This window comes from Cladophialophora yegresii (genome assembly GCF_000585515.1).
Source record: "Cladophialophora yegresii CBS 114405 chromosome Unknown aczIN-supercont1.4, whole genome shotgun sequence".
Classification (NCBI taxonomy): Eukaryota; Fungi; Ascomycota; class Eurotiomycetes; order Chaetothyriales; family Herpotrichiellaceae; genus Cladophialophora; species Cladophialophora yegresii.
Window position 1 is genome coordinate 2156662 of NW_006913048.1, and position 25095 is coordinate 2181756.

Genomic DNA, 25095 nt, shown 5'->3' on the forward strand with positions numbered 1-25095 from the left:
TTGACTTTAGAGATACATTGGACTTCGTCGAGTTCACCGGTGCTGTTCTTCCCGCCCTTTCCTCCCCCACCTCACTTTCCTACACCATCTGAACCAGCCATGGCCATGTCCACGCTCTCAACCTCCCTTTCAGCGTCGTCCTCAGCGACTGCCGTTATTGTCCCCAGCAAACCCACTGCTCTGTCTGTCTCCTTCGAGCAATTGGCGGATGACATTTTGGTCTTCCAGAAGCAGCTCGCCCAGCTGGGCATTCCATCTGGCGACGCAGTCTCAATAGCCTTGCCTAACAGCTATGAGTTCATCGTCTCCTTCCTTGCAACCACCTTCCAGCGAGCCATTGCAGCCCCTCTAAACCCCGCTTACAAACAGAGCGAGTTCGAGTTCTACATCGAAGACCTGTCTTCAGCAGTGGTCATCTTACCCCAGGGTGCATATGCAGACGATGGCCTTGCAGTCAAAGCAGCTCGAAAACACAATGCCGCTATTGCAGAATGCTATCTGAATGGAACTAACCTGATCCTGGACGTCAAGGAGCAAGGCAAATTGGCAAGAAGACAGCCCCAGCCTGTTGCGCGAGCTCAGCCTGAAGATGTTGCTCTCATTTTGCATACCTCCGGTACCACAGGAAGACCCAAGGCCGTCCCTCTGACCCATCGAAACCTGACAAGAACGATGCAAAACATTCGCAATACCTACGAACTCACCCACCAAGACCGGACAATGCTGGTCATGCCCTTATTTCACGTCCATGGGTTGTTGGCTGGGTTCCTCGCCCCTCTAAGTGCTGGGGGTTCAGTCATTGTCCCTGACCGTTTCTCGGCCCGGACCTTTTGGGATGACTTTCTCGAGCACCAAGCAAACTGGTACACGGCGGTGCCTACAATCCATCAAATACTACTCAAGGGGGCCCCACCTAATCCCAAGCCGAAGATCCGATTCATTCGGTCCTGTTCGTCGCCATTGGCACCCAAGACATTCCGCGAACTTGAAGAAACCTACGGAGCACCAGTTCTAGAAGCTTACGCCATGACCGAAGCAGCTCATCAAATGTGCTCGAATCAACTTCCTCACACTGGGAAGCGAAAGCCGGGAAGTGTTGGCATCGGCCAAGGTGTGGAAGTCAAGATCCTAGATGATGATGGCAATGAGGTCCCTCAGGGCAAGGAAGGCGAAATCTGTGTACGTGGGGAAAATGTCACAAAAGGCTATCTCAAAAACGACAAGGCCAACAAAGAGGCGTTCACCAAGACGGGCTTCTTCCGGACCGGAGACCAGGGCAAGAAGGATGAAGATGGCTATGTCTACATTACGGGTCGAATCAAAGAGCTGATCAACCGGGGTGGTGAGAAGATAAGCCCAATCGAGCTTGATCATCTTCTAGCCGGATATCCAGAAATCTCAGAGGCGGTCGCCTTCGCCATTCCTTCGGAACTGTATGGCCAAGAGATTGGAGTGGCAGTCGTGCCCAAAGCTGATAGGGATGTTACGGAGCAAGGCATCACGGAGTTTGTGGTGAGCAGGACCGCAATCTTCAAGAAGCCGCAGCGGGTGAGCCCATGTTCATCCTGCCCAACTCCATTCCGATGCAGGACTTGCTGACCACTCACCAGGTCTGGATACTGAAAGAGATACCAAAGACAGCGACTGGCAAGGTACAGCGACGGAAAGTTGCGGAGTCCCTATTAGCCAAGGATGAGCCTAGAGCAAGGCTATAGATGCACTACGGGGTTCATCTGGGTTTGCACATGGATCACTCCTGCATCTCGGTGTCGAAGGGGATCCGGATGTGCAGCCTGGCGTGGGAAGAAAGCGGGGAAACCGTCCTTTCCTTGAGGACGTAGATTCTGTCAGTGTGTGACTGGGACGTCTGTTCACTACCTAAGAATTATCGTGGGCTTATACCAAGGTGGGTGAATGTTTTGGCGGGGGCTCGACCATGGTGGCCCAGCAGTGGATGAGCGAACTGCCCCTGCTTTGTGACTGAGAATTTCAAACGGCTCTTCTAGACTTGGAGGCTAGCACCGACCGCTTCTCTGAACCTCAGCTGTGTTTGATGCTCTAGAAAGCAGGATAAACTCATAGAGACGAGTGAAAGGCTGAAGCCCCCTGCCCCACTGATCTGGTGAACATGCTCCTTCTTCCCCACCTCACGCCCTTCTCCAAAGCTGCGGAGAGGGTCACCACGTTGGAGGTCGGAGCCCTCGTTCGCTTCCACGGCGGAGCTCATCAGGTTGGATTATTGATGGTCCTCGTGGACTTATAGCATTCATGTCTGCAGTCTTGCGCGGAACTCGCCTTTTGTCTGCTCTAAGAAGGGCCGGCATCTCGCGTCTAACCCTTGACTCACCAAGCAAAACAAACACCGCGCCGCAGAGCTGCCGAGCTATCGAAGAACGGTCGACCTCAAGATCCAGAACTTTCTCTACCACAAGAATAATGTCCTCCTCAGCGCCTACAAAGGAATGGCTTGTCCAGATTCCTGATCATCCCAATGCCCTCGACAAGCGGCTCGCAGTACGGCCACAGCACCTGGACGGCCTGAAACCGAAGATCGATGCTGGGATCGTGGTCTTTGGCGGTGCAACCCTGTCTAAGCAACCAGCCGAGGGTGAGGGACCAGATATGACGGGCAGTGTCATGCTGATCAAAGCCAACACTGAAGAAGAAGTGAGGGAGTTCTTGGAAAATGATCCCTACACAAAAGGAGGAGCTTGGAATCCAAAGGAAGCGAAGATCTGGCCTTTCAAATGTGCAGTCAGGTCGGCGCTATAACATGCAGGAAATGAAGAAGAGGGTTGATGAAGGCATACACGGGAACGAAAATAGGATGTGAAAGATGGCAGGTAAATCGTGGTGGAAAGATAGATGGAGCCCGTGCCTCAACCATGACAAGGACCTAAAACAAATCAATTTAGCAACATTCGATCAAGGCGACGACTTGTTCAAAGCGTAACGTTCTACTGTTTGCTGCACCAATCGTCTCGATTGAATGTATGACGCCAAACGGCATTCGATCCGAGCTGTGTGACCCATTGGTGGCAAGCAACAGATATTCGAACTCTTATCGCCTCCGACTTCACCAGCAACATCACCACACAGACTGACTGAGTTAAAAGGATATGATCTGGACTTCTCCGAGCCGAGAGTGACTGGTGAGTGAGGGCAGGGAAACATGTCTGGAGGTATTCGGGTGACCACCGACGCCACTCACAGTCCGAATTCCTACAGGTTGCTGGGCTGAATTTCTTCACCTCAACCTTTCCTCACTTCAACCTCACCTGCGTTTACAGACGTGCACCACGATCGTCATAAGAGCTCATTTTCCTTTCGAAGGATTTGACAGTTCCTTCCTTCTTCTACTTGCTCTCCCCCCTGACGACCTTACATACGAATCATTTCCTCAATTCCCTCTACTGAGATCATAGAGAGTTGTCCTCCTACCACGCAGGTCGACCATCAGAGACCCACCAAAGACCAGCAGCAAAATGATTTCGCTCGCCTTTCTTGCGAATTTGGCTCTCCTGACCTCTCTAGTCTTCGCTCAAGGGACCAGCGACAGCACCATCGCTCCCATCACCGAGAACAATCCTTCTCGGGTCACTTTTCAAGGGGTTTTCCAGTCCGGCAAGCCCGTGCAGGGTCAGATCACCGGTGTGTCCAACGACAATGGCACTGGAGTCAGTTTCTCGGTCAATTTCTTCAGTTTCCCAGACGTTGGTCTTGGGCCGTTCAGTGAGTTTCACCTTGACGCCGTCCTTTGATCTCTTCCCACAGAGCTAACCTCAACCCGCAGATTACCATATCCATCAATACCCCATCCCTCCCTCAGGAAACTGCACCGCGGCAGGTGGACACCTCTCGCCATTTGGTCGCCCCGACTCTCCACCATGCGATCCAATAAACCCTCAAACCTGCCAACCAGGTGATCTGAGCGGCAAGCATGGCAACATCTCTCAACTCGCATCCGCCAGTGCCCCCGATGATTCTGATAACGGCCCGCGGGCCACGAATAGTTTCCAGGCCATGTACCTGGATCTATACCTCAGCACAGACCCCAACAGCGTGGCTTTCTTTGGCAATCGATCAGTGGTAGTCCATGCTGCGAATGGCACAAGACTGAACTGCGCAAATTTCACGCAGATGATGCCGAGTGAGACGTTTGGGGGCACCGGAAGTGGGGGTAGTACATCTACACAAACTGCCGCGAGCAATGGCTCGGCCATGACCATGGCACCGGTTTCTGTGGCTTTGATGCTGCTTGTCGCTGTGCTAGTTGGGGGACTTTAAGTAAGGTGACCACAGGTCTGCGAGTCAGGTGTATGATAGTAACCGCCACACGGTCATTTCAACCATGAAGTGAGAGGCTGGGGTTCAGAGGGACTCTCCCCAACACGGGAGTAACGCTGGTCACAAAACGTGGGAAGAGGGCGAGCCAAATCAGCTCGGATGTCCTCCACAACCCAATGAAGGTTCATCCATGGCATGTAGACCAGACAAATTCATGATACAGACCTTGTCAAGGCCTTGGAATGATCATGGAAGCGTGTCCACGTTCACATCTCGTATCGCATGCTGTTCGAGCCCCCCTGTTTCCGAGCAAAACGACCAATTCGGAGCGTTTCTCATAGCACTCTCCCCCGACTTGGAGGCTTAAGTCAACCTCATTAAGAACCCAGCCTGGATCAATCTCTCGACATCCCCCTTCCTGACAAAGAACTGGCTATTCTTCGTCAGATTGATGGCCCCATACTCCGTCTGTATCTCCCCAGCATCCTTGAGCACGCGCACGTCGATGAACAGATCTCTCGGCGGCTCCAAACTGCCCGTGAGATCCACATCCGTCCACTGCGCTTTATACTGGCCCAGGAAATCCGAGTACGCGTGAAAATACGACGCCTCCTCCGGGGACACGGAATTTTGGGTTCCCGCCGCCGGAGACATCTGTTCCCTCTCCCTCTCCTTTTCCCCTTCTTGACCTGCCCCCACATCCAACTCCCTCCCCTCCCAAACCATACTTTCCAACTTCTCGGCCCTCACGCGATGATACGCCAGTAGACACCGCTTATTGCGCCGCATGCTCAGGTGGTCGACGAGCAGCGCGCACGCCGTGGCCGGGTGCTCTACCGGCGCGAATGTGTTTTGCGTGGCAGCCGCGCCATCGTCGTCGTAGACTGTCGTGGTGAAGGGGGCGAGCAGGCGCGTGACGTCGCGGTCTAGGTCGCGGACTTCGAGCACGATGCTGCGGATGAGTTCGGTCTGGTAGGCCGGCAGGGCGGGGAGGGCGAGGGTGCGTTTGGCGTGTTGGACCTGCGTGCGTGCGCGCGTGAGTTGGTCGTGCTTCGCGTGTGCTGGGGCGCAGAAATTATGTATTGATGCGTCGATGGGGAGGGGCTGCCTTGGTTGGATGGCGACTTACGAGCTTGTTTCCTAGCTCGCCGTGCATTGCATTTGGGTTACATGTATGTGGTTGAGGATTGTGTCGTCAGGTATTGGACGATGTGGTGAAATGTAGGGAACCGCTCGAACAACTCGAACTGCGAATTCAATATACGCGAACTGATGGGAAAAGTGAAGAGCCAGTACTCCTTACCGCAGTAGACAGAACGCGGGGCGAGGAGCGTCGGGGTCGGAGCCATTACGCGCGTTTGAGACGTTCCGCCAATCAGGGTTGAAGGGTTTCGCGGCGCCGGTCGAGGGCAAAATCCCCCCTGAGTTAGCCAGCCTTGTAACCACCCCATTGCCACCATGTTGTCGAGTTCCTCAATGGCTACGCACAGGGGGCACCGCGCTCTAAGAGATGTCATTCATGTACTGTAGCCTTGTACTAAGCACCGGGCTCGAAGCGCAGCGACTTCATTCGCAAATGTCGCAGCTCGGGGCTTAGATCGGTCGATTAATTAATTACAAGCAGATTGTCGGAGATATCTTCAAGGGCGGCCTCACAGCTACCAGGGCATCCAAGCCATCTATCCTCTATGTCTCCGGAAGAGGCTTCGGAGCTGGACGCTGACGATCTGTGTCCTATGCCGAGAATACATCGCCGTCAATCCCTTGTCATGAGAGAGCAGGGTGCAACCCTTCATCCAGGCTGACGAAGGCTGCAAGCGAATTTATCAAATACGCTGCTCGCTGTCATGGCTGGACGGCGGGATCCCATGGATCGTGAAGTGCCTATGAATTGTCCAACTCGTTGGGCTGAAGAGGTTTCCATCTCTTTATGGCTGCAATCTTGGGATCAGTACGACCTGCACCCCCGCAGTCTGACCGGAGCCGATTGAGACAGAGCTGCGTTGCCTTGTGCCAACAAACGGCCCGGGAGGTGAGTTCCGAGGCTGTTTCCCAAGAGGGTTGGGACAAAAGAGGCCTTTGGAAACTCAATCGCCAGTGACTAGATCTGGTTGGGGGCTGCTCGCTGTCACCGAAAACTCGTGGTTCTAAGGTCACTCGAAGTTCCGCACTTCACGTACCGTGCTGTCTGAGCCCATCCGTCTCCACCGGCTGATTGTAGTCCGTCATCACTAGCAATTGAAGCAGTCGCATTGTCAAGCGACAACAGTCAACGGTGCCGCAGCAGTCCCAGACTCGCTGTACGTACGGGAAGAACTTGGCGAGAAGAGGCAGGCGGATTCCAAGGTTCTCTTGGTGAAATGGATCCTTGACAACCGCGGTGAGTCATGCAAGTCTCTTTACCTATACTGTGTGCCAAGTGGATGACTATCCACCATCGCAGTTATGGCAAGAGAAGGGAAGATGCCCAACAGGACTGCTGCTCCCAGTGTCCCACTGCTTCTCTTCTCTAGCACAGACACGGCCTCAGTGCCCACGAGTATTTAAGCCCCTGCATTCCTCCCCCTTTGTCGCTTCTTCTCCTTCCAGCAGCTCCTCAGTGACCTTTGGCCAGCGCAGTGAGGTGCCGATTGGCTGCCACCTGACCATTCGTCCAAGCTAGCCACAAGCGAGAGGGTGTTCTTGCAGCCCACATTGGGTGTATATATATATGATATGGCCGAGTATTCTTTTGCGGCGGTGTATATCATTCTACCATCTGTGAGAGGCAACTTTCACGAATCTCCAAGGCAGGACTGGACTCTGACGGTACTCGGCAAGAAGTCTGGATGCGGCGCGAGAACCACAGATTGGACTTCTGAGTTGCACAAACTTTCGCTCAAACATTGTCGTCGTCCATGGGCCAGTCTGCGAAAGGTAAGATGATCACTTCTAAACTAGATGGGTTGATGAATCAGCTCATACTTCCGAGCGAACAGAGCGCTTGAGAACATTACGTGAATCTATCGCATTGCAGCATTCCCTCGACCCCGTGGATAGCCGACTCGATATGGCAGATCGTCATCGATACGCTCGGAGACAAACTTGTCGGTATCGTGGGTGGACACTCTGAGGTTGACCCAGTCACCAAGGAGAAGAGGCACCGGCCAGCGAGCTGTTGACCTTGAGGAGATCGAAGCAGGGGAATGGTACGATGCTTCGACAAGGGAGGTCGATGAAGCCTCCCATGAAGTGGCCCGGAACCTCTTAGTAAGTGAGTACGAGAGCACACCCAGAGCATCCGCAATCGACTTCGCCGCTAATGATGACGAGGAAAATGAACCATCGGTCACCAACAACAAATGGGGACTGCGCAGAGCGGACCGATACCGATGAGGGTTGCGTAGAGTTAGCCAAGACGATTGCGAGGGCCGTAAAGAGAAACTACTCGATTTACCAGAGTATATGGATTCGACAGCTACCTTGGTGGCACAAGCGATGCTGAGCAGAGAGCCGGTTGGACTCCGTTTACCGACGGAGAGCATAACAGACTTGTGAACATCGCGTACGACTGCTGGACGTTGGACGCACTCCGCCGCCTCATCCACCAGCGCAACGCAATAATTGCCCCGACCCAACGAGGACGAACAACCCACCCAACCAGTGGAAAATTGTCGTCGCCTCAAGGAAGGCAAGCGCCCAACTCGAAACCACCAAGGAGTTCTTCGCGACCCTTGGAAACGCCGGGATGCGGCTATCGCATCACTCGACACACGAGACTTAGCCGCACGCCAAAAACCAGTAGTCCGCCATGGGCTGCCCCTGGATGAACGGGGGTCCAACTGCTTCTGAGAAATTCGAGCACTTCCGCAGCAGAACGACGATTGTGGGGGCATTTCTCTTCGCGATCCGTGGAGACATTGGGCGGATGGGCATACGGCCACCCCTGTTCATCGGCGCGGCTGATCACGTCAGTCTCCTCAAGGACTTCGGCGTTCACAACCAGGTTCACTCAAAATGCCCCGTACAGACGGCCGTCGTTGACCAATTCACACTAGCGAAGCTATACTCAGTCAAGGCATTGGGTCAAAAGCGCAACCGTCGGTACCAGGAGGGGAAACAGACAATTGCGAATTGGGTTGCGGTAGGCTCGCATCCGACTGTACCTGTGTCGCATGCTGATCGCAGTTGACCTGATCACCTGGAGGAGGGTGAGCGCGAGTGCTTGGCGAAGGCCGGTCTGCTCCCTTATCACAAGGCGTTAGCAATGCCGGCTGCGGTCGAGTTGCGGGCAACTCGCATGCATTTCGATATAATGTCCTATACCCGTGCTGTGCGCAACCAGCAGAAGACGGTTAAGACCTCGACCAAATCGTCCGCCGCAGGCGCTATTGCCGCTCCCCAGCTGAAGGCTCCCTTCATGTGCCATCTGCTCGCCGCCGCCTCGTCCGCAGCTGACGACAAGGAATTTCCGATTGGACTCGAGCTAAACATGGAGGATTGGAGGCCACGCTTCCTTGGCATCAAGTGCCACTTCCAGGACCTACCTCTGCCTGGCCGTCGTCAGAGACTGGTACTTTTAATCATCGAGCTGTTTGAATAGACCCGTATGGTACCGAGATGGCAAGCATTGTCGACCGTTTAGTGTGATACTGGTCTCATCGAGCCGCTCCCTTATCATTCTGATGAAGCCAGCGGTTAACAATGATCAACACCAAGCTCGCATGATGCCGTCACTCGATGAGATCAAAGCCCGAGACCGTAACCATCGCCGCGTGCGCAAGATCACAAAGCAACCGAGCTCAACCGAGCCAAGACGAAAGAAGCGGCACAGATGAAAGCCAGCTCCGACGGTACGGACTCACCGGCGCAAGGCAAAACCGAGCAATGTCATCTGGTTTGATACCGTCAGACGCTTGACTAATACAGCGAAGTACGTCGACTCAAAAAGTCAGTATTATCAGGCCATCTTCGCAGCCAATCTCGTACAGATTCACTGACCATACCCGACTTCTTCGGGCACTACGCGTTGTTTGTGGCTTGCTTGATGAGGCGGAGGACAGCTGGGTGCGGAGGGTGGGTCTTACAAGTCGCGCAACCCGACGAACGGTGGAAGTGAATGATCAAGGGGCCGGCCTTCTGGTTACTGTGCGATCTCGCCACTGCAGCTGCAAAATGGTGCGTTGTCAATCAGAAAGTGCCACAACATAGGGCCTGGGATATGTGGGAACTATCGTTCCAACACCTCATGTTACCCGACTCTGATGCCGGGGATGATGGTGATCCAACAACAGCTCGTCAAGTGGAAATAGCTCACGCCGACTGCGATGAGGAAAATTGGAAGCACCGTAGAGGAGAGACCTTGGTGGTCGATTGGGAGGCTCGCTGGGCTCCACAGAGACCTCAAGCTGGACAGGCCATGGACGAAGCTCTGATGGCCAGTGAGCTCACCATCGAGCAACTGAAACCATGGGGAACCGCCTGAGTTGCAATCCGTCACCATGATCACCGCAGAACTTGGGGACGGGCCGATTGTGACTGACCATGGGTGTCAAGGGTCCAACAGCCTTAAAGCACTGACGTCATGACCACGTGACTCCAGCGCGCGTCTGCGTGATTACTGCGGAGTAGGTACTCGGTCTTCGTTTGGTTGTATATCGAAGACCTCGCCTTTATTTTCAAGTCATAGTTGCATGCGAGCAGTTGTCTCGGCTCTACTGACGCGCCGTGACAATGGGAGGACTGAAGCTAATGCGCACCTTCAATAAGCAGGGTCATTATCGGGACGCACTGGGCACGATGCAGGTCCTGACAGATCCGATGGACCGGGCAAACTGGCTAGCGGCGACGAACTCGATTAGACGGGAAGTCGTAGACTAAATGTCAACAGTAGACAACAGTGAAGCCGAAGCCGGAATAGCTAAACTAGCAAGGCAGGAAGGAGGCCAACCTGCGCAATACAGGTATCAAGGACTGCAGCTCGGGCTGCTTGTTGGCGCTTTTGACAGTGAACAACTTCGGATCGCGGCCATGCAGGTGTGTTGCTTCGCAACGTGCAGGAAACATGCAGGTAAAGGAGGTGACCCATGCTCTTACAAAATGTTCCGGACCACTGCATGGGTTCATTCAACCTGTGATCCAGTCGGCTGGACTATGGTTTCAAGCAGCCCGGCAGATAGCGACAGTCCTACTGCCAGGCTACTCGAACTTGGCAGGCGTTGTGGCATGCAGCGATATCTAAAAATACATGCGAAGTAGCCCCAGGCAAGAGATCGTCCTTGGATGCGGATTTCTTTGCCACCCAGTTCTGATCACATTGTGTGGCTGCTCTTCGACTGCGAAGCGATTCTCTGTCTTGGCCGTGCTGCAACCGTAGGAGCCTCCTTACCACAGTACAGCCATCTTGCTTACCACAGATAGCATGTTTCCCGCATAGTTGAGCCTCTCAAGCTCACCTGAAGCTCTCCGTCCTCATGGCAAAAACCGTTGGCCGATCCGATGATCTTTGCTACTGCGAGTAGCGGCGCTTCGGGTTGATACAGCACCGCCACACAGCCACGAATTGCAGCCACTCATGGCGTCCCTCGTGCCTGTTCCTTGTTCCTCGCAGCCACTCACGGAGCTGCTCTCGCAGTCCCTGCATCACGTTCCTTCGGATCTGCTTTCCAAGTTTTGCCACAGCAGGGACCTTGGCCGGCACTCCAGACCTTCCTCCAACATCCATCCACTTACGTCTTCAACGCTCCCTGCATCGCTTGTGCTAGTTCCAGGACGATCGGGCATGTCAACCATTCGTATCCAGAGGATGCAGTTCCAGAACTCTAGAGATCATCTCTGACTGGCTTGCCTACCTGCTTTCTTCCCTGTCGACATGTGGTTAGCTGCGTCAAAACCTCCGCACCAGCCACGAAGACCCTGAGATAATGTGCATCGTTAGCGACTGACACCCGAGGTGAGCGATCTACATCGACTGCCCAATATCTACCGTAGGCCGTGAAGCTATGGGCGAGGATCTCTCTTCTCTCCTCTCGTAGAGGCTTGAAGCAACAGTTCCTCCGTCCCTTCGTTGTGTGCATATGCATTCTTTCCTTTGAAACAAGCTGTCTGAATGTCTTCAATATCGTGCATTTGAATACACTTTTGTCATCCTTGAGCAAAGAAGCAACCAGAGGCCGATCAATCACATCTATGATCATCCAACCAGGACGTCAAACGAGAGCATCACGGTTTCTTACCAGCAATATGAAAGCCTCTCGGGTGCTGTTAGTTGTGCCAGCCTTGGCCAACCTGGCGGCAACCCAAGAGAGCATTGATTTCTTCAGCGTCATCGCTTCCGAGGCCGGTTCGGTCTATACACAGGTCAATTCCATCTTGTCGTCTGCGGCCTCAGCCGCTTCAGCAGCAGCAGCGTCTGCAACCGCGTCAACCACGAGCGACACTACGACTACCACCAATGCACCTACTCTCAGCGCGTCCGACCCGCTGACAGCAAGCGACGGTACCGCCTCTACGTCTGTCTCGCCGTCAGAATTGTCCAGCTCAACTTCAACATCAGATTCTTCAACCACGTCAGGATCTTCAGCCGTCTTCGGATCGATCAATTCCTCTTCTCCTACACCGAGCACCACCTCTCATACCAGTTCCCAGACCTCCTCATCGGATCCTACATCTCTCTTGACATTGTCGACGCCGATAGTGGGGACATCTTCAGGGTTCGGAGCTGCCGCGGAGACTGCCACGACCCTACCTTCGGCATCAAGGTCCAGTCATGGCAACAATGTGGCAATCATCCTTGGGTGTGTCCTTGGCGCTTTGGCACTCGGATTCTTCATCCTGGCCCTGGTAATCTGCTGCAAGCGCAGGAGACATGGTTCCTCGCCCCGCCACAGCGCCCTTTCTGGGGGTGACGATGAGGTGGAAGCCTGGAGAGAGCCTCAGCCCGCTGGTATCCTCCCAAGTCGTGGCTCTTCACGTCATGCTCGTGGCGTCTCGGGCACAGCACCTCTTATGGCCGAGCATCCGGCCTACCGCAACGCTGCGCCACTTGAGAACCCGTTCGCTCCTATCCCACCTCGACCAAGGCGGGCGCCGCCTCCTCCCCGAGCTGGCTTGACAGACGGCACGATTCCTGGTGACGACCCGTTCGCCAACCCAATCGCTCGGCCTCCAAGCATTCGCAGTCAATCGTCCACAAGCAGTTCTCTACCTAAAAGTGGTATTGCAGCCGGTATTGCAGCTGCTGCAGCTGGCGGAGCGCTCATGCACGAACAGGACAAGCATGAACTCGATGGAGCGAGCTTGTCAAACGACAAACCCGTGCCCGAACCTGCTGTCGGTCGCCGAGTCAGTCGCAAGCCCGTACCTGTTAGTCGTGTCGACAACAAGGATTGGCCGTACTCTCCCGTCTCGCCTATCGATCCCGCCGCCGAGCTGGCTGCACTAACGACAACGAGCCCGGCGAGAAACAGCGACGAAAGCCATCGGAGCTTCGGTCGTGACGCAGCTCGAGCCAACACAGCGTTTGACCAGGAATATGCACTACCCAATGATGGCAGCCGTAGCCATAGTCGTGACCACAGCCTGGAAGCAGCTGCCGCTGGGCTCGCTGCTGGAGCCGTAGGAGGTGCTGCCCTGCCCCATCGTCCCACCGGTCAAGAACGCCACCGCTCACGAAGCAGTAGCAGCAGCAACAGCAACAACCACAACAACAGCAATCGACGCTCCCGACCTCCACTGGCTATCCCAGGTGACGACTCCGATCATTCGAGCTCAAGCAAGAACTTCAGAGAAAGCAGAAACAGCCGCAGCGGCAGTTACAATGATGTATTTGCCTCGCAGCCGCAAGAGATGGTGAATCCAGAGCACGGTGACCTTTACGGCGTGCCTTTCACACCGGGCCCCCGCTCGCGAAAGAATAGCGGTCAAGGCTCGCCTGTCCCTGGCGCTGCAGCATTCAACTACGCAAACCGGCCGACCATCCCATCTCCACTATCCAGCGAAGTGCGTCCAGACAGCCGTGCAGGCCAACCGCCTCCACGAAGCAAAGCACGCCGCAGCACCAGCGGCGGATCACGATACTCGTTCCCCTACGAACCCATGGAGCACGACTATGGGACCTATCCAGTCTTCTCTGGACCGCGTGCAGGGACTAGTCACGGCAACGCCGGCTCAAGCGAGGCTATTCCCTCTCTCTCAACACTCCCCCAACAGCCACACCCTACCGCCAACCCCAACCCAGACAGAGCCATCGTCGGCGACAACAGGTACCCGCACATGAACGTGCCGCGCCGCAAGAGCGGTGGCGATTACGACATCTCCGGAGAATCGCTCGGTGCTCAAATGGCCCCTCAAGACACAAGACCGTTCAGTCTCGGCATGTCACGCAACGCGGCCATAAAAAGCTGGAGCGGCGACGACTCATCCTGGCGCATCAGTGACGGTATGCCGAGCGGGTGGCAGCGCGCCAGCATCGACAGCCCACGCAACAGTCGAGACCTGGGCACTCGTGACTCGGGAGTCGGCATGAACGCCGGGAAGAGGCGGTTGAGGGCGAGTGACCTCGCTGGCAGGGACGACGGGCCCTACGCCGGCCTTGGACGGGCTCTGTAAGGAGGGGCACCAGACGAGCTTCATTGATGAGCGACGCAAATTTCAGGCGTGCATATGTTTTGTTTTTTTTGGTTTCTACGTTCCGCCACGGCGAACGAGAGCGCGCATTGTCTCACGACCACTAGAGTATCCGATCTCGAGCTCGGATACATGATGATATCCCCTATGCATTTTCTTTTGGTTTTTCACGGTCCGGCAGGCAGGCAAGGGAACTCCAGGAATGCCGGGGAAGGCAAGCAGGCAAGCTACGGCGTCGGTTCGGGATTATCATGAAAGGGACGGGACGGCTGTATATACCCAGGCACTGTATGTACGTAAATACCAAGTCATTGAATATGATTTGAGTGAGTACGAGTAGGACCTACTACCCATGTATCTATCTACCTATCTATTTGCCCGTCCACAGGAATAGCTGCCCGCTTACAGTACGAGTACCTACATACCTATGTATTTACCTTGCTGCTCCCTTTAACGCGATACGAGTCGAAAACACGAAGTGTATTGGTTACGAAGCACAATACGAGTTTAGAAGGACCTGATAACTCGTATTCCTTGAACCTCGTGGTCCCAGGTAAATATCCCATGGCATGCACCGGTAGACAGATCGAATCCAGGCACCTTCGACCTTTATTCCACGTGTGCTGAAACGACAATGATACGATGTTTTGATTTCAGATTCGGATTGAGTCGCCGTCGTCGGCATCACCTCAAGATCTTAGCGGTTCTCTCACTTGTGTAGTATGTCCGGTAGTGGAGAAATATGCTGATCTGAGCATGGCGTATATGTGGATGGGTGCGCGTGTGTGTGTATCCTTTGCCTTTGTACATCTTACTTCTGTTCGAGTAGCAGGCCGTGCGGCTACCTTGTAGGTTTTCATCCGCATGGCGGTATATAGTATCGGCTCGAGGACGGAGTATACCCAAATCACTGGTACGGAGTAAGTGATCTGGGAAACACGGTCAAAGGCTCGCCACACAGTAAACTAAGCTGGATACTGTGTGATCATAGTACATGTATTTGTATTCTTCTGATCTGCGCTACTTTGCGATGCTTTGTTCCGTTTGGATTCTTGTCCTCACATGGCCACGCTCAGGATATCCGATCCATGTCTGTTCCTTTTGATTCTTGTCCTCGTAATGGCAATGCAATGCTTGGAGTACCCAATCCATAGATGAAAGAAAAGAACATGCTACCAGTATCTTCTGAACGTTTGAAGTCATGAATGAGACCGAGGTCAATTGCAAATGCAAATGCAGTATTTCATGAATATCTCCCGACCCTACCCAATATGCCTGGTGGTATCGGACTATCTTCGCCATCCCTGGTTCTAAGCACCAGTGTATGTATGCACCTGCACCTGCACATGCAGCGTAAAGATGCTTGACGCCCGCCCCTTCGTACCATGATGGAACAGTATTAGCATAGTCTTCCGTAGTCGTGTCTCTAGCTTGCATCCTGTCTGTAAGGGATATGCATTTGCGAGGGCCGGCCTTCCTGGCCGCCTGCGCCCGAGTACCCTTCAAGATGGTCAATTTCGGCCATGGCAACCTGATCGGTCATTTGTTCGAATCACAATTCCCTAATTTAATAATCTGACCATATCCGTGGGGATTCTACCCGTGGGTGAGACTGTATCGTTGTTGCGCCACTCCTCTGCGGCAGATGTCGAAGGAGGCGTCTCTGGCGCGGGACTTGCATCCACGCTTGAGAACTCTGATGTAGGGGCTGGAGGTGCTTCGTTCGCATCGCGCCGTGGAGACAGTGGTTCTGATGGAGGCGGCTTGAGGCCGGCCTTGTTGATCTCAACAACAGGCTTCGTGACTCTGCCAGTAATGACTGCTTGTCTTGCGAGCGTGCCAGAAGCCCTGATTTTCGTAACCTTGGGTTTCTTGTTGAGCGAGGTCTTGGATTTAGCCGTTTTCGTCTTGTTCTCTTGTCCATTGAGAAGATCCAAAAGTGACTTGCCCCTGCTCGCTGCATTTTTCACTGTTGCTTGCGGCGCAGAAGCCTCTTTGCTCCGCGCTGTCACGTTCAGTTTGATGCGGATCGGTGAGGGTGTGGTGGATGCCGGTTTCTTTCCTGTCTTGGAGGGCTCGTCTCCGTTCTGGCTGCGTGGAGGAGTCATTGTGTTGATCGCCGCAGATGGCAGCAGCCGCGAGGCCGTAGTTTCGCTCTTCTTGGGAGTCGGAGGTATCACAACCTCGATCTCGCCCTGACTCGACCTGACTCTATCAAGATCGGCCTCGGTGTAGTTTTCAGCCATGTCAGTGCTAGGATCATCCCATTCCCTCAACCGTGCCAGTCGAGCCACTTCATCACTGTCACCACTAACGATCAGATCCCAACAGTCTTCAAGATCTTTCCCAGGCGGTACTGGCTCATGGTTAATCCAGACGGTGGTGCCTTCCCGTCTGTCTTTGACAATCTGACACATCTCGCGAACTATGCGCCGAACTGCCGGAATCTTCATGCTGGTTCCAACCACAATCACGCAATCGGGTCGCGTTCGGAAATCTGCCGTGGTGACAGCGCCAATGGCCTCATCATCAGGATTATGCTCGTTGTAGAGAACAATTCGAGGACGTAACTTGCCAACCCCGTGACTTCGCTTGCCCGCATGTGTCGTTCTTAGCGCATCGGCGGCGACACACTGGGGACACAATGGCGGAGAGGCCCCGTCAAACAAATGCGCCTCGAAGTCGGAAATGTGTCGGCATTTCTGGCACATCATTTTCTCGAGTCCACCATGGAGTTGGATCGTCTTTGGCCAGGGCGCTTTGTGGCTGAGAGGCACTTGAGTAGCCAAGGGCGGTAAGGACGACTCAAGCCCGTCCACATTCTGGGTATACAGCCGCAGCAGTCGTCCCTCAACAGCCAGTCTGGCAAGAAAGCGATGGAAGAGGGTCGGTTTGGCATTGTCAGCCATCTTGGACAGCTTGCGCACCATCTTGTGGAATTCTGCAGTTGAGTGGTCGTCCTTGTAAACGGAGGCGTCGAACAGCATCTTGCCGGAGCTCTTCAATTTGTGTTCACCTCGCAAGCTCTTGAAGAGGCCATGGGAGGACCTGAAGTCGGGAATACCAGCTGAAACCGAAATGCCAGCCCCTGCGACGACCACAATCTTTCTCCTGTTTCGCACGGCTTTGAGAAGGGTGTCTAGAGCTTCTCTGCGATCGTACTCGGACTGCGCCGTGTCTGAAGTGAGGTCTAGATACTGGGTTGTGCGAATCTTTGGCTCGAGCTTCCGGCGCTTTCGTGGGCGAGGCATTTCGTCGCCGGCATGCTGTGAGGGAGGTGGTGTGACGACTTGAAAACCAGGAGGGAGAGTGGGCGAAGATGGAGGAGAGCTGAGAGGAGAGCTGGGAATTGAGCTCAAGGGCGACGAAAGCTCCGAAATTTGGTCGAATTCCATCGTGGTTGGGAGTTGAATTACCGGTGAAGTTGAGAAAAGTGATTTATCGCATGACGGGAAGGAGCAGCCCATTCAGCGAGGATGTGTCGACTCGAGTCTGGCCTTTGTGTACATGACACTAGATTGCCCTTCAGCGTTGTCACTTAAGCCTCTCTCAAAAAAACATCAGGTGAGAAACCAGTGAGGTGGTCGCAAAGGATCGTTTGTTGTGAGGATGAGCTGAGGCGCAGTCGGCGAGTCGATGATGAGGCTGGCCGAGTAGAGGACGAAGTACGGAGTACGGAGTACATGACACGAACCTGAACAGGGAAGTGGGCAGGTGAATCAGGCAGGAGGGACGCGGGCGTCCAAGCAGAAGCGTCAGCGGCGGGCGGCTGTTTGCAGCCCTGGTCTGAAGATGCCCGATCGAAACCCAGAAGCGCGGACGCATGCTGCAAAACACGCACAGCGGCACAGCGGGAAGAATGCTGGGAACACGGACTAGCGATTGGCTGCAGTGACTTGGGGGCCACGATTATGGGGGACAAATCACCCACCAGTGCCTGGCAGGTCTAATGCGGACCTCAACCAGCACTGCAAGCCTGTAATACTGTGCGTACAGCATAAGTTGCACGACTGGCGGCCACAATTACAAGTCACGTAGCTGATGAAAGTTCCATCTCTGGAGTACCCTTCATCACTATGCACGCGAACAAATGATGATGTTGCTGCTCCATTGACGATAAGCGACTGCAAAACCACTAATTAGTAGACGCACAACAACAGGATTCCCGTGGCGGTTTCCCCAGCTACTGCCTGGAGTGGCCCGCGACGACCCCTGGCGCTTGTGCTGTGTTAGGTACTGTAGCGGCGTGCCCACCTGCCGCTTTTAGCTGGCTCCCTCGTGCTTCGTACTGTACTCGTCGCCGCTGTTTCAGCCTTTCGGTTGTGCAGATGCCCCTCTGTTCTTTGTGGTGGTACACAGTATTCACGAAGAGTCTTCTGGTTACTGTTTATTGGAGCTTCACCTTTGTTCTCACAGTCGCACGTTTTCCTGCTGTAACTCTATATTTCACTTCTCTTCACACCAGACCTGCTCAAAAGCTTGGGCCATACAGGCTCCGTGACAGACCCTCAAGTAATTATTCTTTCACCTACATATATACAGCATTAATCACACCCACTGGGGGGAATACCTGAGTTGGTAGCCAATGGACCTTTTCGCCGCGTTCAGCTTGTAGTACGAGTACGTGACGAGGCCTATCTCGATGAACCACCTGAACCTGATGGATCAAGATCCGCCCGACGACTTCGCGTCCGATTCCTTCTTCGACCAGAACTCCCTCCAACAACAGATTCAGCAGATCGATGCTGGCGCCGATCTGAGTGATGCCGACATTAATGGTACTGTCCCGAGTGTCGCCATCCCTCCAAACCCGGCTGTTGTCGAACAACTTGCCCGCAAATGGTACAGTGGTTGTCTAGAACGGATTGCGTGGTCAAGACATGGCCACCTCGCCGGTATCTCCGAGGATGGATCGACCGTCTATCTTGAGTGTCTGCGGTACGACCACGGATCCAAGTCCTGGGGTCTCCACGAGAGACATTCCTTAACGACTGTTTTCGAAGAGGCAATTAGCCTAGCCTGGAGCGCGACCGGAGGTGAGCTTGCCGTGGTGGACATCAAGGGACGAGTTTGGATCTATCACGTGGCTCTGACGGCCATTAACCGTCTCAATCTTGCTCGGCAGGGCGCTATCGACGAAGGCGACGATTACTCGCAGCCAATTGGCTTGACTTGGCTGAACCAGGACAGGCAGGAAAGACCAAGAAATGTGGTCACTCACGCCTCAAAGGGCGAAACGCGATGGGAACACGCGAATAGTAGAGCCAAACCACTCGGGACGTACTGGCCCAGAGCCGCCCTGATCGTCCACCGGAACGGCCTGACTACACTCTGCTTTCAGCGGCGTGACGGACAGTACTTGAGGATCATCAAGCAGCTGACGCCGCAAGACGGAGTCCTATACACTCACGCCAGCTTCGCTCCTACAATAGACGGGAAGATGCTGATTGCGATACACTCCTACCAAAAGGTCATATCGGCCGTCTTGCTCGCTATCGACTGGACAGAGGTCAATCAAGGTCTCGAGGGACTTCCTGTATTGACTATTGATCCGGTCTCCAGCAAAGTGTCATCGTATCCATCTGGTTCGGCTGCTGTACCTGATACTTTCGACCCCGAGTCTTGGTTACTGAGTCATCTGACGATGGTGCAGACGTCAGACGTGGAGAAAGCAGTCCAGACGCCCCCAACAATCCTTGCGGTACTCACGGGTGTCAACAGGACTGCCAGCATTCCCGACGCCGGCTTTCTGGTCTCCAGTCTCATCAAGAGGTGGACGGTGAAGTCAGTCGAAACGAAATTACACCCTCTTTTCGATGCTCTTCCCTCTACAGGATCTGCTGCGGCAGCACCGAAACCGCTTTATGTCCTGCAGGAACAACCGGACAAGGAAGAGCAGGTCATTATCACGGTGCATCACATAGATGGCGTTCAGACGCTTGCAATCACTACACAAGAGAACCGGACGGACTTTCTCAGCTTAGAAGATCTGACTCCGATGTCATACGCGGCCTCAGCGCAAGAAACTTCGTGTATGGCACAATCGGGGTTTACCTTTCCTTATACGCAAACTATCCTTGATCCAAGTTTCTCGCCCGGTGCTTGCGTTAGAGCAGATCTCACAGCGAACGGCAAGACCCAGCTCGCTGTCATGGAACATCACCTGGAACAGCACCAAATACAACAACCACTAGATCCGCACGTTGACGCTGCGATAGCAGCTCTCAACCTCACTTTCGCCCGAGCCTGCTGGTCTAATGCCACCATTGACGATATCCTCATGTGTGCCTCGCGCACCATCCCTCCAGCCTTGATCCCAACAGTAATTTCGAGCGTCTACCGCACTCTCTTCCGAGACGGCGAATTCGTGCATGAAAAGACGCCGGGCTCGGAGCTCGAACGTATGTTCCACAAACAGGTCATGGCTAAAGTGTTTTCTTACCACGCGAGCCTGGCATCAACCTGTTCGCAGCTTGTGTCCGTGGCTTCTACGGACGGGAGAACAGGCGGATGGACGTTGAGCGCGCAGTGGGCGTGGATAGTCAACAATGTGCGGCAAACAACCACGTTGTTGTTCATGAACCTCAGAGACATACAGAATGTGACCATTGTCGTCGGCCAGGATTTCACCGACATGTTGTGCGCGAACCTGAGATGGGGTCTATCACTTATCAGATTCATCTTCAATGCTATCCTAGAAGTGGGTGACCGAGAGAGTAATCCGGACATGTTCGACGGCAAGGACCGCGGAAGACTTGGTGACACGCATGGCGATGGAAGTCAGGGCCTCGTTGCGCTATTGTTGAATTGCCATGCCTCGCGCATCTTCCTGATCGCCTTTGTGAGAGCAGTCAGGACGTATGCCAAGATCACGGAGCCAAAGTCACAACATCAGCTGCAAGTACTGCAGTGCATCCAACAGCAGACAAATGGTAAAGGCTTGTCCTTCGGCGCCATCGAGGCGCTTCTTGAGTACAGGTGGTCCGCGGCCGGTGACGTGGAGGGGAACATTGCAGCCACAGCGGTCCGACAACTCGACATGATGGCTACAGGCATCGTCCATGAGGCGTATCAACCGACGATCAAGACCCTGCTCAGCAAGCTGGTCAACAGTCCTTCAGGCTTGCGAGCCAAGATGTTGGTCGATCGACTCAAACTCTTTGTTGACCACGTCGACCTGGAATACATCTTCCTGAATCCTGGTATCCTGGGTCATCGACGTGGTGGCCGATCTACGGAAATCATCTATGATGTTCTTCGGAAGCGACCGATCACAAAGGGCACGGCAGAGCCTCACGGCGCGGGTCAACCCATGGTCAGGAAATGCATCAGATGTGGCAGTTTCAGCGAGGACGTCGTTGTGCCGCCTAAAGAATGGCCAAGGCAGATTGCTCTATCGTTGGCGAGATGTGTCTGTGACGGAAACTGGGTGCTTGAGCCTTGGGAGAAAGTTCATAAGTGATGAGACACGCGTGAATGAGTGGCTCACAATGGCATATAGCCAGGACACAACTCCCACGGATGCAATATGTGATATCGCGAAAGGTTCAGCTTCGGGTAGTTGAACTGTCCTTGTTTCTTCGGTGTTCGCAAGGCGCACAAGGACGTCGCGCCGCTCAAGCAATCTGCCTTGGTGAGATGTGTCTGTGATGGAAACTGGGTGCTTGAGCCTTGAGAGAAAATTCATAAGTGATGGGGGTACGCGCAAATGAGTAGCTTTTCAATGGCATGTAGCAGGGATCCAAATCCTACAGAGGCAATATGTGATATCGCGAAAGGTTCAGCTCAGGTAGTTGAACTGTTTCTTGTTTCTTTGTTGTTTGCAAGGCGCCGAAGGACATCCGCCTTCAGCGACGCAACCTGCCATGCTCATCTCACACGTATGCGACGGCATTAGAAGCCAGGGTATCCTCAGTGCCGACGTCAGCTTTCACTCGCGTGCCCTCGAAAGGTCATGAAGATGCCATTGCCTCATCCCTGATCCACGACTCCGCAAGCATTTCTCATGGGCGATGCACGTTCCCCAAAATTCGCTTCGCGCTCCCTAACCACCCTACTCGGCCTTGACAGCATACTTCCTAGCCGGGAAGTGTGTCTGCTTCTTCTTCTGCTTCTCCGTCACCCTAGCAGCATCTTTCTTCGACAGTCGACGACGGATCGCACGGGTCAACTTGGGACGTAGATCGAGCGGGAGGTACTTTTTCTTGGCGTAGAAGAGCCGGAGTTGGTGTCGTTGGTTGGCGTTGATGACGGTCAGAGTGCGGGCAACGGATTTGCGGAGATCGTGTCTACATGCCAATGGTCACTTGGTTAGGTTCTTCTACCGTCGTATGTCGAAAGTAAATTTGCGTGTGGTAAGAACGTACATTCTTGTCAATTTCGACGAAGCACCACCCGCGATCTTCTGCACACGCAATTGACCCAGTTCCGTCTTGAGCTCGTCGAGTTGTTTCTTCAGGTCATCTTTGCTCTTGCCCCAGAGTTGGCCGGGCTTCACACGGGCGCTGTTCGACGACTAGTCACAAAGGTCGTTAGCGATCATATCTTCGTTCGAGGCAAACAATCACTTGGACGGTGTGATCTGAGGGAAGGCAAGGCGCGTACCATCTTCGCTGCTTGGTGATGTTGTCGATGTCAAAAACGCGGGTGGGAAATGAGGGCTGAACGTCGTTGTCGATGTTGGCATGGCCAAACCTGCGGTCCTCAGAAATTGTTTGTGGAAGTGCGCCAAGAGTTACGGGTTCGTGATTGGCTGCGGACCACCCCGTCTTGGCATGGTCGGGCCCTTTCTCAGCCTCGTTCAGGCCAGGGCCAGGACACCTTGAATACCAGATCGCAACTACTCTCAACATCTGGATTGAAACCGAGATCGATTTTGGCCAATTCAGATGATGGGACTAATGGTCTTGCTCCCGCTTGCACATCCGCATGTGTAATCTGAGAAAATAATAGTCATCCTTCCCGTACCCGACCACTGCCACCATGACAACGAGCACAGGATGGGCGCAGTTGCGCCAGCAGATCAGGACGTTGGAGAGTCAGGTACTATTGGCCTCCACTACTCGAATACAGCTTCCGGGAGCTGACAATTGCAAGACCGAAACGCTATTCCACACTTACTCACAATACGCCTCCAGCTCGAAACTGCCTCCCAAACCGTCTGATGAAGAACAAAGGAACGAAGCAGAGATCCAAGAATTGCTGGAAAAGGTTAGACATACAAAAGAGAGCTCCCGCGCGCCTAACACTCTGTGCTAACACACCCCTGCATGTACAGCGCGAAGGACTAGTCTCGCAACTTGCTCGTCTCCTGGATTCCGAGTCCGCCCTAAGTACTTCCTCCCTCAAGCAGAACAACCTCTCCCGGCATCGTGAAGTCCTGAGCGACCACCGCCAGGAACTCCGCCGGTTAAAGGCCTCTATCGCCGAAGCCCGCGATCGTCAGCACCTGCTCGCAAACGTCCGTTCCGATATCGACGCGTTCCGTACGAACAACCCAGCCGAGGCCGAGGCGGAGTACATGCTTCAAGAACGCAATCGGCTTGATCAAAGTCACAGTGTGATTGACGGAGTGCTGTCACAGGCGTATGCGATCAATGAGAACTTCGGCATACAGAGAGAGACTTTGTCCAGTATCAACCGGCGGATCACGGGCGCCGCGGCACAGATACCTGGCGTGAATGGCTTGATTCAGCGGATCGGGTCGAAAAGACGACGGGATGGCCTCATCCTGGGCAGTTTCATTGCATTTTGCTGTCTGATGTTGCTTTACTTCAGCTGATTGTGCGGGAATGGCCAGAACCGCAGCTCAACAAACGAGTCACGGTCGCGGAACCTGCACCGCATGTCTAGGTGCGGAGCGAGCATTTGGGGGAGAATTGTCCTCGCAGTGCAAAATGGTACCTTCTCCAGTACATTGTCATGCTGGTGAGAAGCAAATGACAATGCGGATCACGATAGGTCGGTCGTAACCGACTGGATCTCAACCAGCGTTGAGCTGCTCAGCTCCGGACACAGGTGATGACGGCGAATGCGTCGCAGATGCATCCATGTCATTTTCCTAACAGCGGCGTTGGCCCCAGCGACAGCCAGACACAGCCCTACGCACGTGTTGCTGTCAGACATGAGCGGCGATCCCACTGCTGCAGCTGACTGCACGCAGAACAGGCGGAGACGTTCATCCCGAGTCATCCCACGATACGGTCCCTTCTTGGTGTCACCATTTCCACGATAGGGACCAGTCAGGCACAGACCAAAGGCCGTACGTACCGACGTTGGCAATCCGTATGTCAGCTGATCTCATGCAATATCCGAGCCCTGGCTTTTGCGAGCATGATTTCCACAAGAATGCATTTTCAGGACTTCCGGACCTGCGAGGCCAGTCAGCATGGTCTGCAGGGCAATGGCTATGCAAGGCTGACGGACGCCTGGCAAAACGGTTGCCGGGTCTATGTCCTCGGCTCCGAGCCAATAGAGCGATCCCGCCACCGTCGAGCACATGGCCTACAGTGGACGTATCATCCCAGCCGTCATATGCATCGCCCTCGAAATTCTGACACCCGGCACTTTCCAGGGTCCTCCGCCTCTACGAGGTCCTTGAAAGGAGCAGGGCGATAGTCACAGTCCCCCAACATCAGCATGAGATCTGAGACATGTGCTCGTGTAATGAAGAAGGTTGTTGGGCTTCCAACTGGATCTTGAATCTCGGAAAGTGAGACAGAATTGCCATCTCGGTTCGGCCGACGTCACGTTATCTTGCAACCGAGGATTTCACTTGTCCCTGGCGTTTTCAGCCTTGGCCTTTTTATAGCCCAGATCTGTCACTGGCGCGCGGATAAGACGGCCGCTATAGGCCCCGTACGCGCTACTCGTCCAAGTCTTTTCCTAGAACTCCCCTTTGCCGATCCTCTCGCCGACTCGAATTACGGCACACCCTGTGGGTAGATTCTCCAAATACAGATGTCAGTTCACAAGCACTTCCCTGCATTGATCTTCTTCCCTGGAGGTGTGCCCTCTGCCCGTCATTTTGATAACCCAGGTTATGAGGTTGTCCTCTGCACTGTCCTTCATCGTAACCAACCCAGTCCTATCCGCCGTCGTTCAGTCCTCTTATGGCGTAAGGGCCTCGGCGGGATTAGGCGGTCATCTCACCGGCCCTCATCTTACAGGTTTGACTTGCCTATATGTCTGGCTCGCTTATCA

The 25095-nt window shown here is 54.1% G+C and overlaps 11 protein-coding genes across 11 annotated transcripts; 8 read left to right on the forward strand and 3 right to left on the reverse strand.

Annotated features, from left to right (window-relative positions):
* Positions 1–99: 99 nt before the first annotated feature.
* Positions 100–1715, forward strand: A1O7_06114 (uncharacterized protein; the record flags this gene model as incomplete). The annotated part of the gene is made up of 2 exons (XM_007760118.1): positions 100–1548; positions 1611–1715. 2 exons carry the CDS (start codon positions 100–102, stop codon positions 1713–1715), a joined length of 1554 nt encoding a protein of 517 aa, XP_007758308.1.
* Positions 1716–2436: 721 nt separating this feature from the next.
* Positions 2437–2772, forward strand: A1O7_06115 (uncharacterized protein; the record flags this gene model as incomplete). The annotated part of the gene is made up of 1 exon (XM_007760119.1): positions 2437–2772. The coding sequence occupies one exon, from the start codon at positions 2437–2439 to the stop codon at positions 2770–2772; it is 336 nt and encodes a 111-aa protein (XP_007758309.1).
* Positions 2773–3485: 713 nt separating this feature from the next.
* On the forward strand, positions 3486–4287 carry A1O7_06116 (uncharacterized protein; the record flags this gene model as incomplete). Its single annotated transcript, XM_007760120.1, has 2 exons — positions 3486–3732; positions 3794–4287. The coding sequence occupies 2 exons, from the start codon at positions 3486–3488 to the stop codon at positions 4285–4287; spliced, it is 741 nt and encodes a 246-aa protein (XP_007758310.1).
* A 363-nt stretch (positions 4288–4650) lies between these two features.
* Positions 4651–5443, reverse strand: A1O7_06117 (GINS complex subunit 1; the record flags this gene model as incomplete). Its single annotated transcript, XM_007760121.1, has 2 exons — positions 4651–5307; positions 5417–5443. The coding sequence occupies 2 exons, from the start codon at positions 5441–5443 to the stop codon at positions 4651–4653; spliced, it is 684 nt and encodes a 227-aa protein (XP_007758311.1).
* A 2634-nt stretch (positions 5444–8077) lies between these two features.
* On the forward strand, positions 8078–8458 carry A1O7_06118 (uncharacterized protein; the record flags this gene model as incomplete). Its single annotated transcript, XM_007760122.1, has 1 exon — positions 8078–8458. The coding sequence occupies one exon, from the start codon at positions 8078–8080 to the stop codon at positions 8456–8458; it is 381 nt and encodes a 126-aa protein (XP_007758312.1).
* A 123-nt stretch (positions 8459–8581) lies between these two features.
* Positions 8582–8869, forward strand: A1O7_06119 (uncharacterized protein; the record flags this gene model as incomplete). Its single annotated transcript, XM_007760123.1, has 1 exon — positions 8582–8869. The coding sequence occupies one exon, from the start codon at positions 8582–8584 to the stop codon at positions 8867–8869; it is 288 nt and encodes a 95-aa protein (XP_007758313.1).
* Positions 8870–11508: 2639 nt separating this feature from the next.
* Positions 11509–13875, forward strand: A1O7_06120 (uncharacterized protein; the record flags this gene model as incomplete). The annotated part of the gene is made up of 1 exon (XM_007760124.1): positions 11509–13875. The coding sequence occupies one exon, from the start codon at positions 11509–11511 to the stop codon at positions 13873–13875; it is 2367 nt and encodes a 788-aa protein (XP_007758314.1).
* A 1580-nt stretch (positions 13876–15455) lies between these two features.
* On the reverse strand, positions 15456–17288 carry A1O7_06121 (uncharacterized protein; the record flags this gene model as incomplete). Its single annotated transcript, XM_007760125.1, has 1 exon — positions 15456–17288. One exon carries the CDS (start codon positions 17286–17288, stop codon positions 15456–15458), a length of 1833 nt encoding a protein of 610 aa, XP_007758315.1.
* A 1247-nt stretch (positions 17289–18535) lies between these two features.
* A1O7_06122 (uncharacterized protein) lies at positions 18536–21355 on the forward strand (the record flags this gene model as incomplete). Its single annotated transcript, XM_007760126.1, has 1 exon — positions 18536–21355. The coding sequence occupies one exon, from the start codon at positions 18536–18538 to the stop codon at positions 21353–21355; it is 2820 nt and encodes a 939-aa protein (XP_007758316.1).
* A 591-nt stretch (positions 21356–21946) lies between these two features.
* A1O7_06123 (large subunit ribosomal protein L35e) lies at positions 21947–22500 on the reverse strand (the record flags this gene model as incomplete). Its single annotated transcript, XM_007760127.1, has 3 exons — positions 21947–22181; positions 22260–22408; positions 22498–22500. 3 exons carry the CDS (start codon positions 22498–22500, stop codon positions 21947–21949), a joined length of 387 nt encoding a protein of 128 aa, XP_007758317.1.
* A 375-nt stretch (positions 22501–22875) lies between these two features.
* A1O7_06124 (uncharacterized protein) lies at positions 22876–23674 on the forward strand (the record flags this gene model as incomplete). The annotated part of the gene is made up of 3 exons (XM_007760128.1): positions 22876–22935; positions 22990–23103; positions 23171–23674. 3 exons carry the CDS (start codon positions 22876–22878, stop codon positions 23672–23674), a joined length of 678 nt encoding a protein of 225 aa, XP_007758318.1.
* Positions 23675–25095: the final 1421 nt, after the last annotated feature.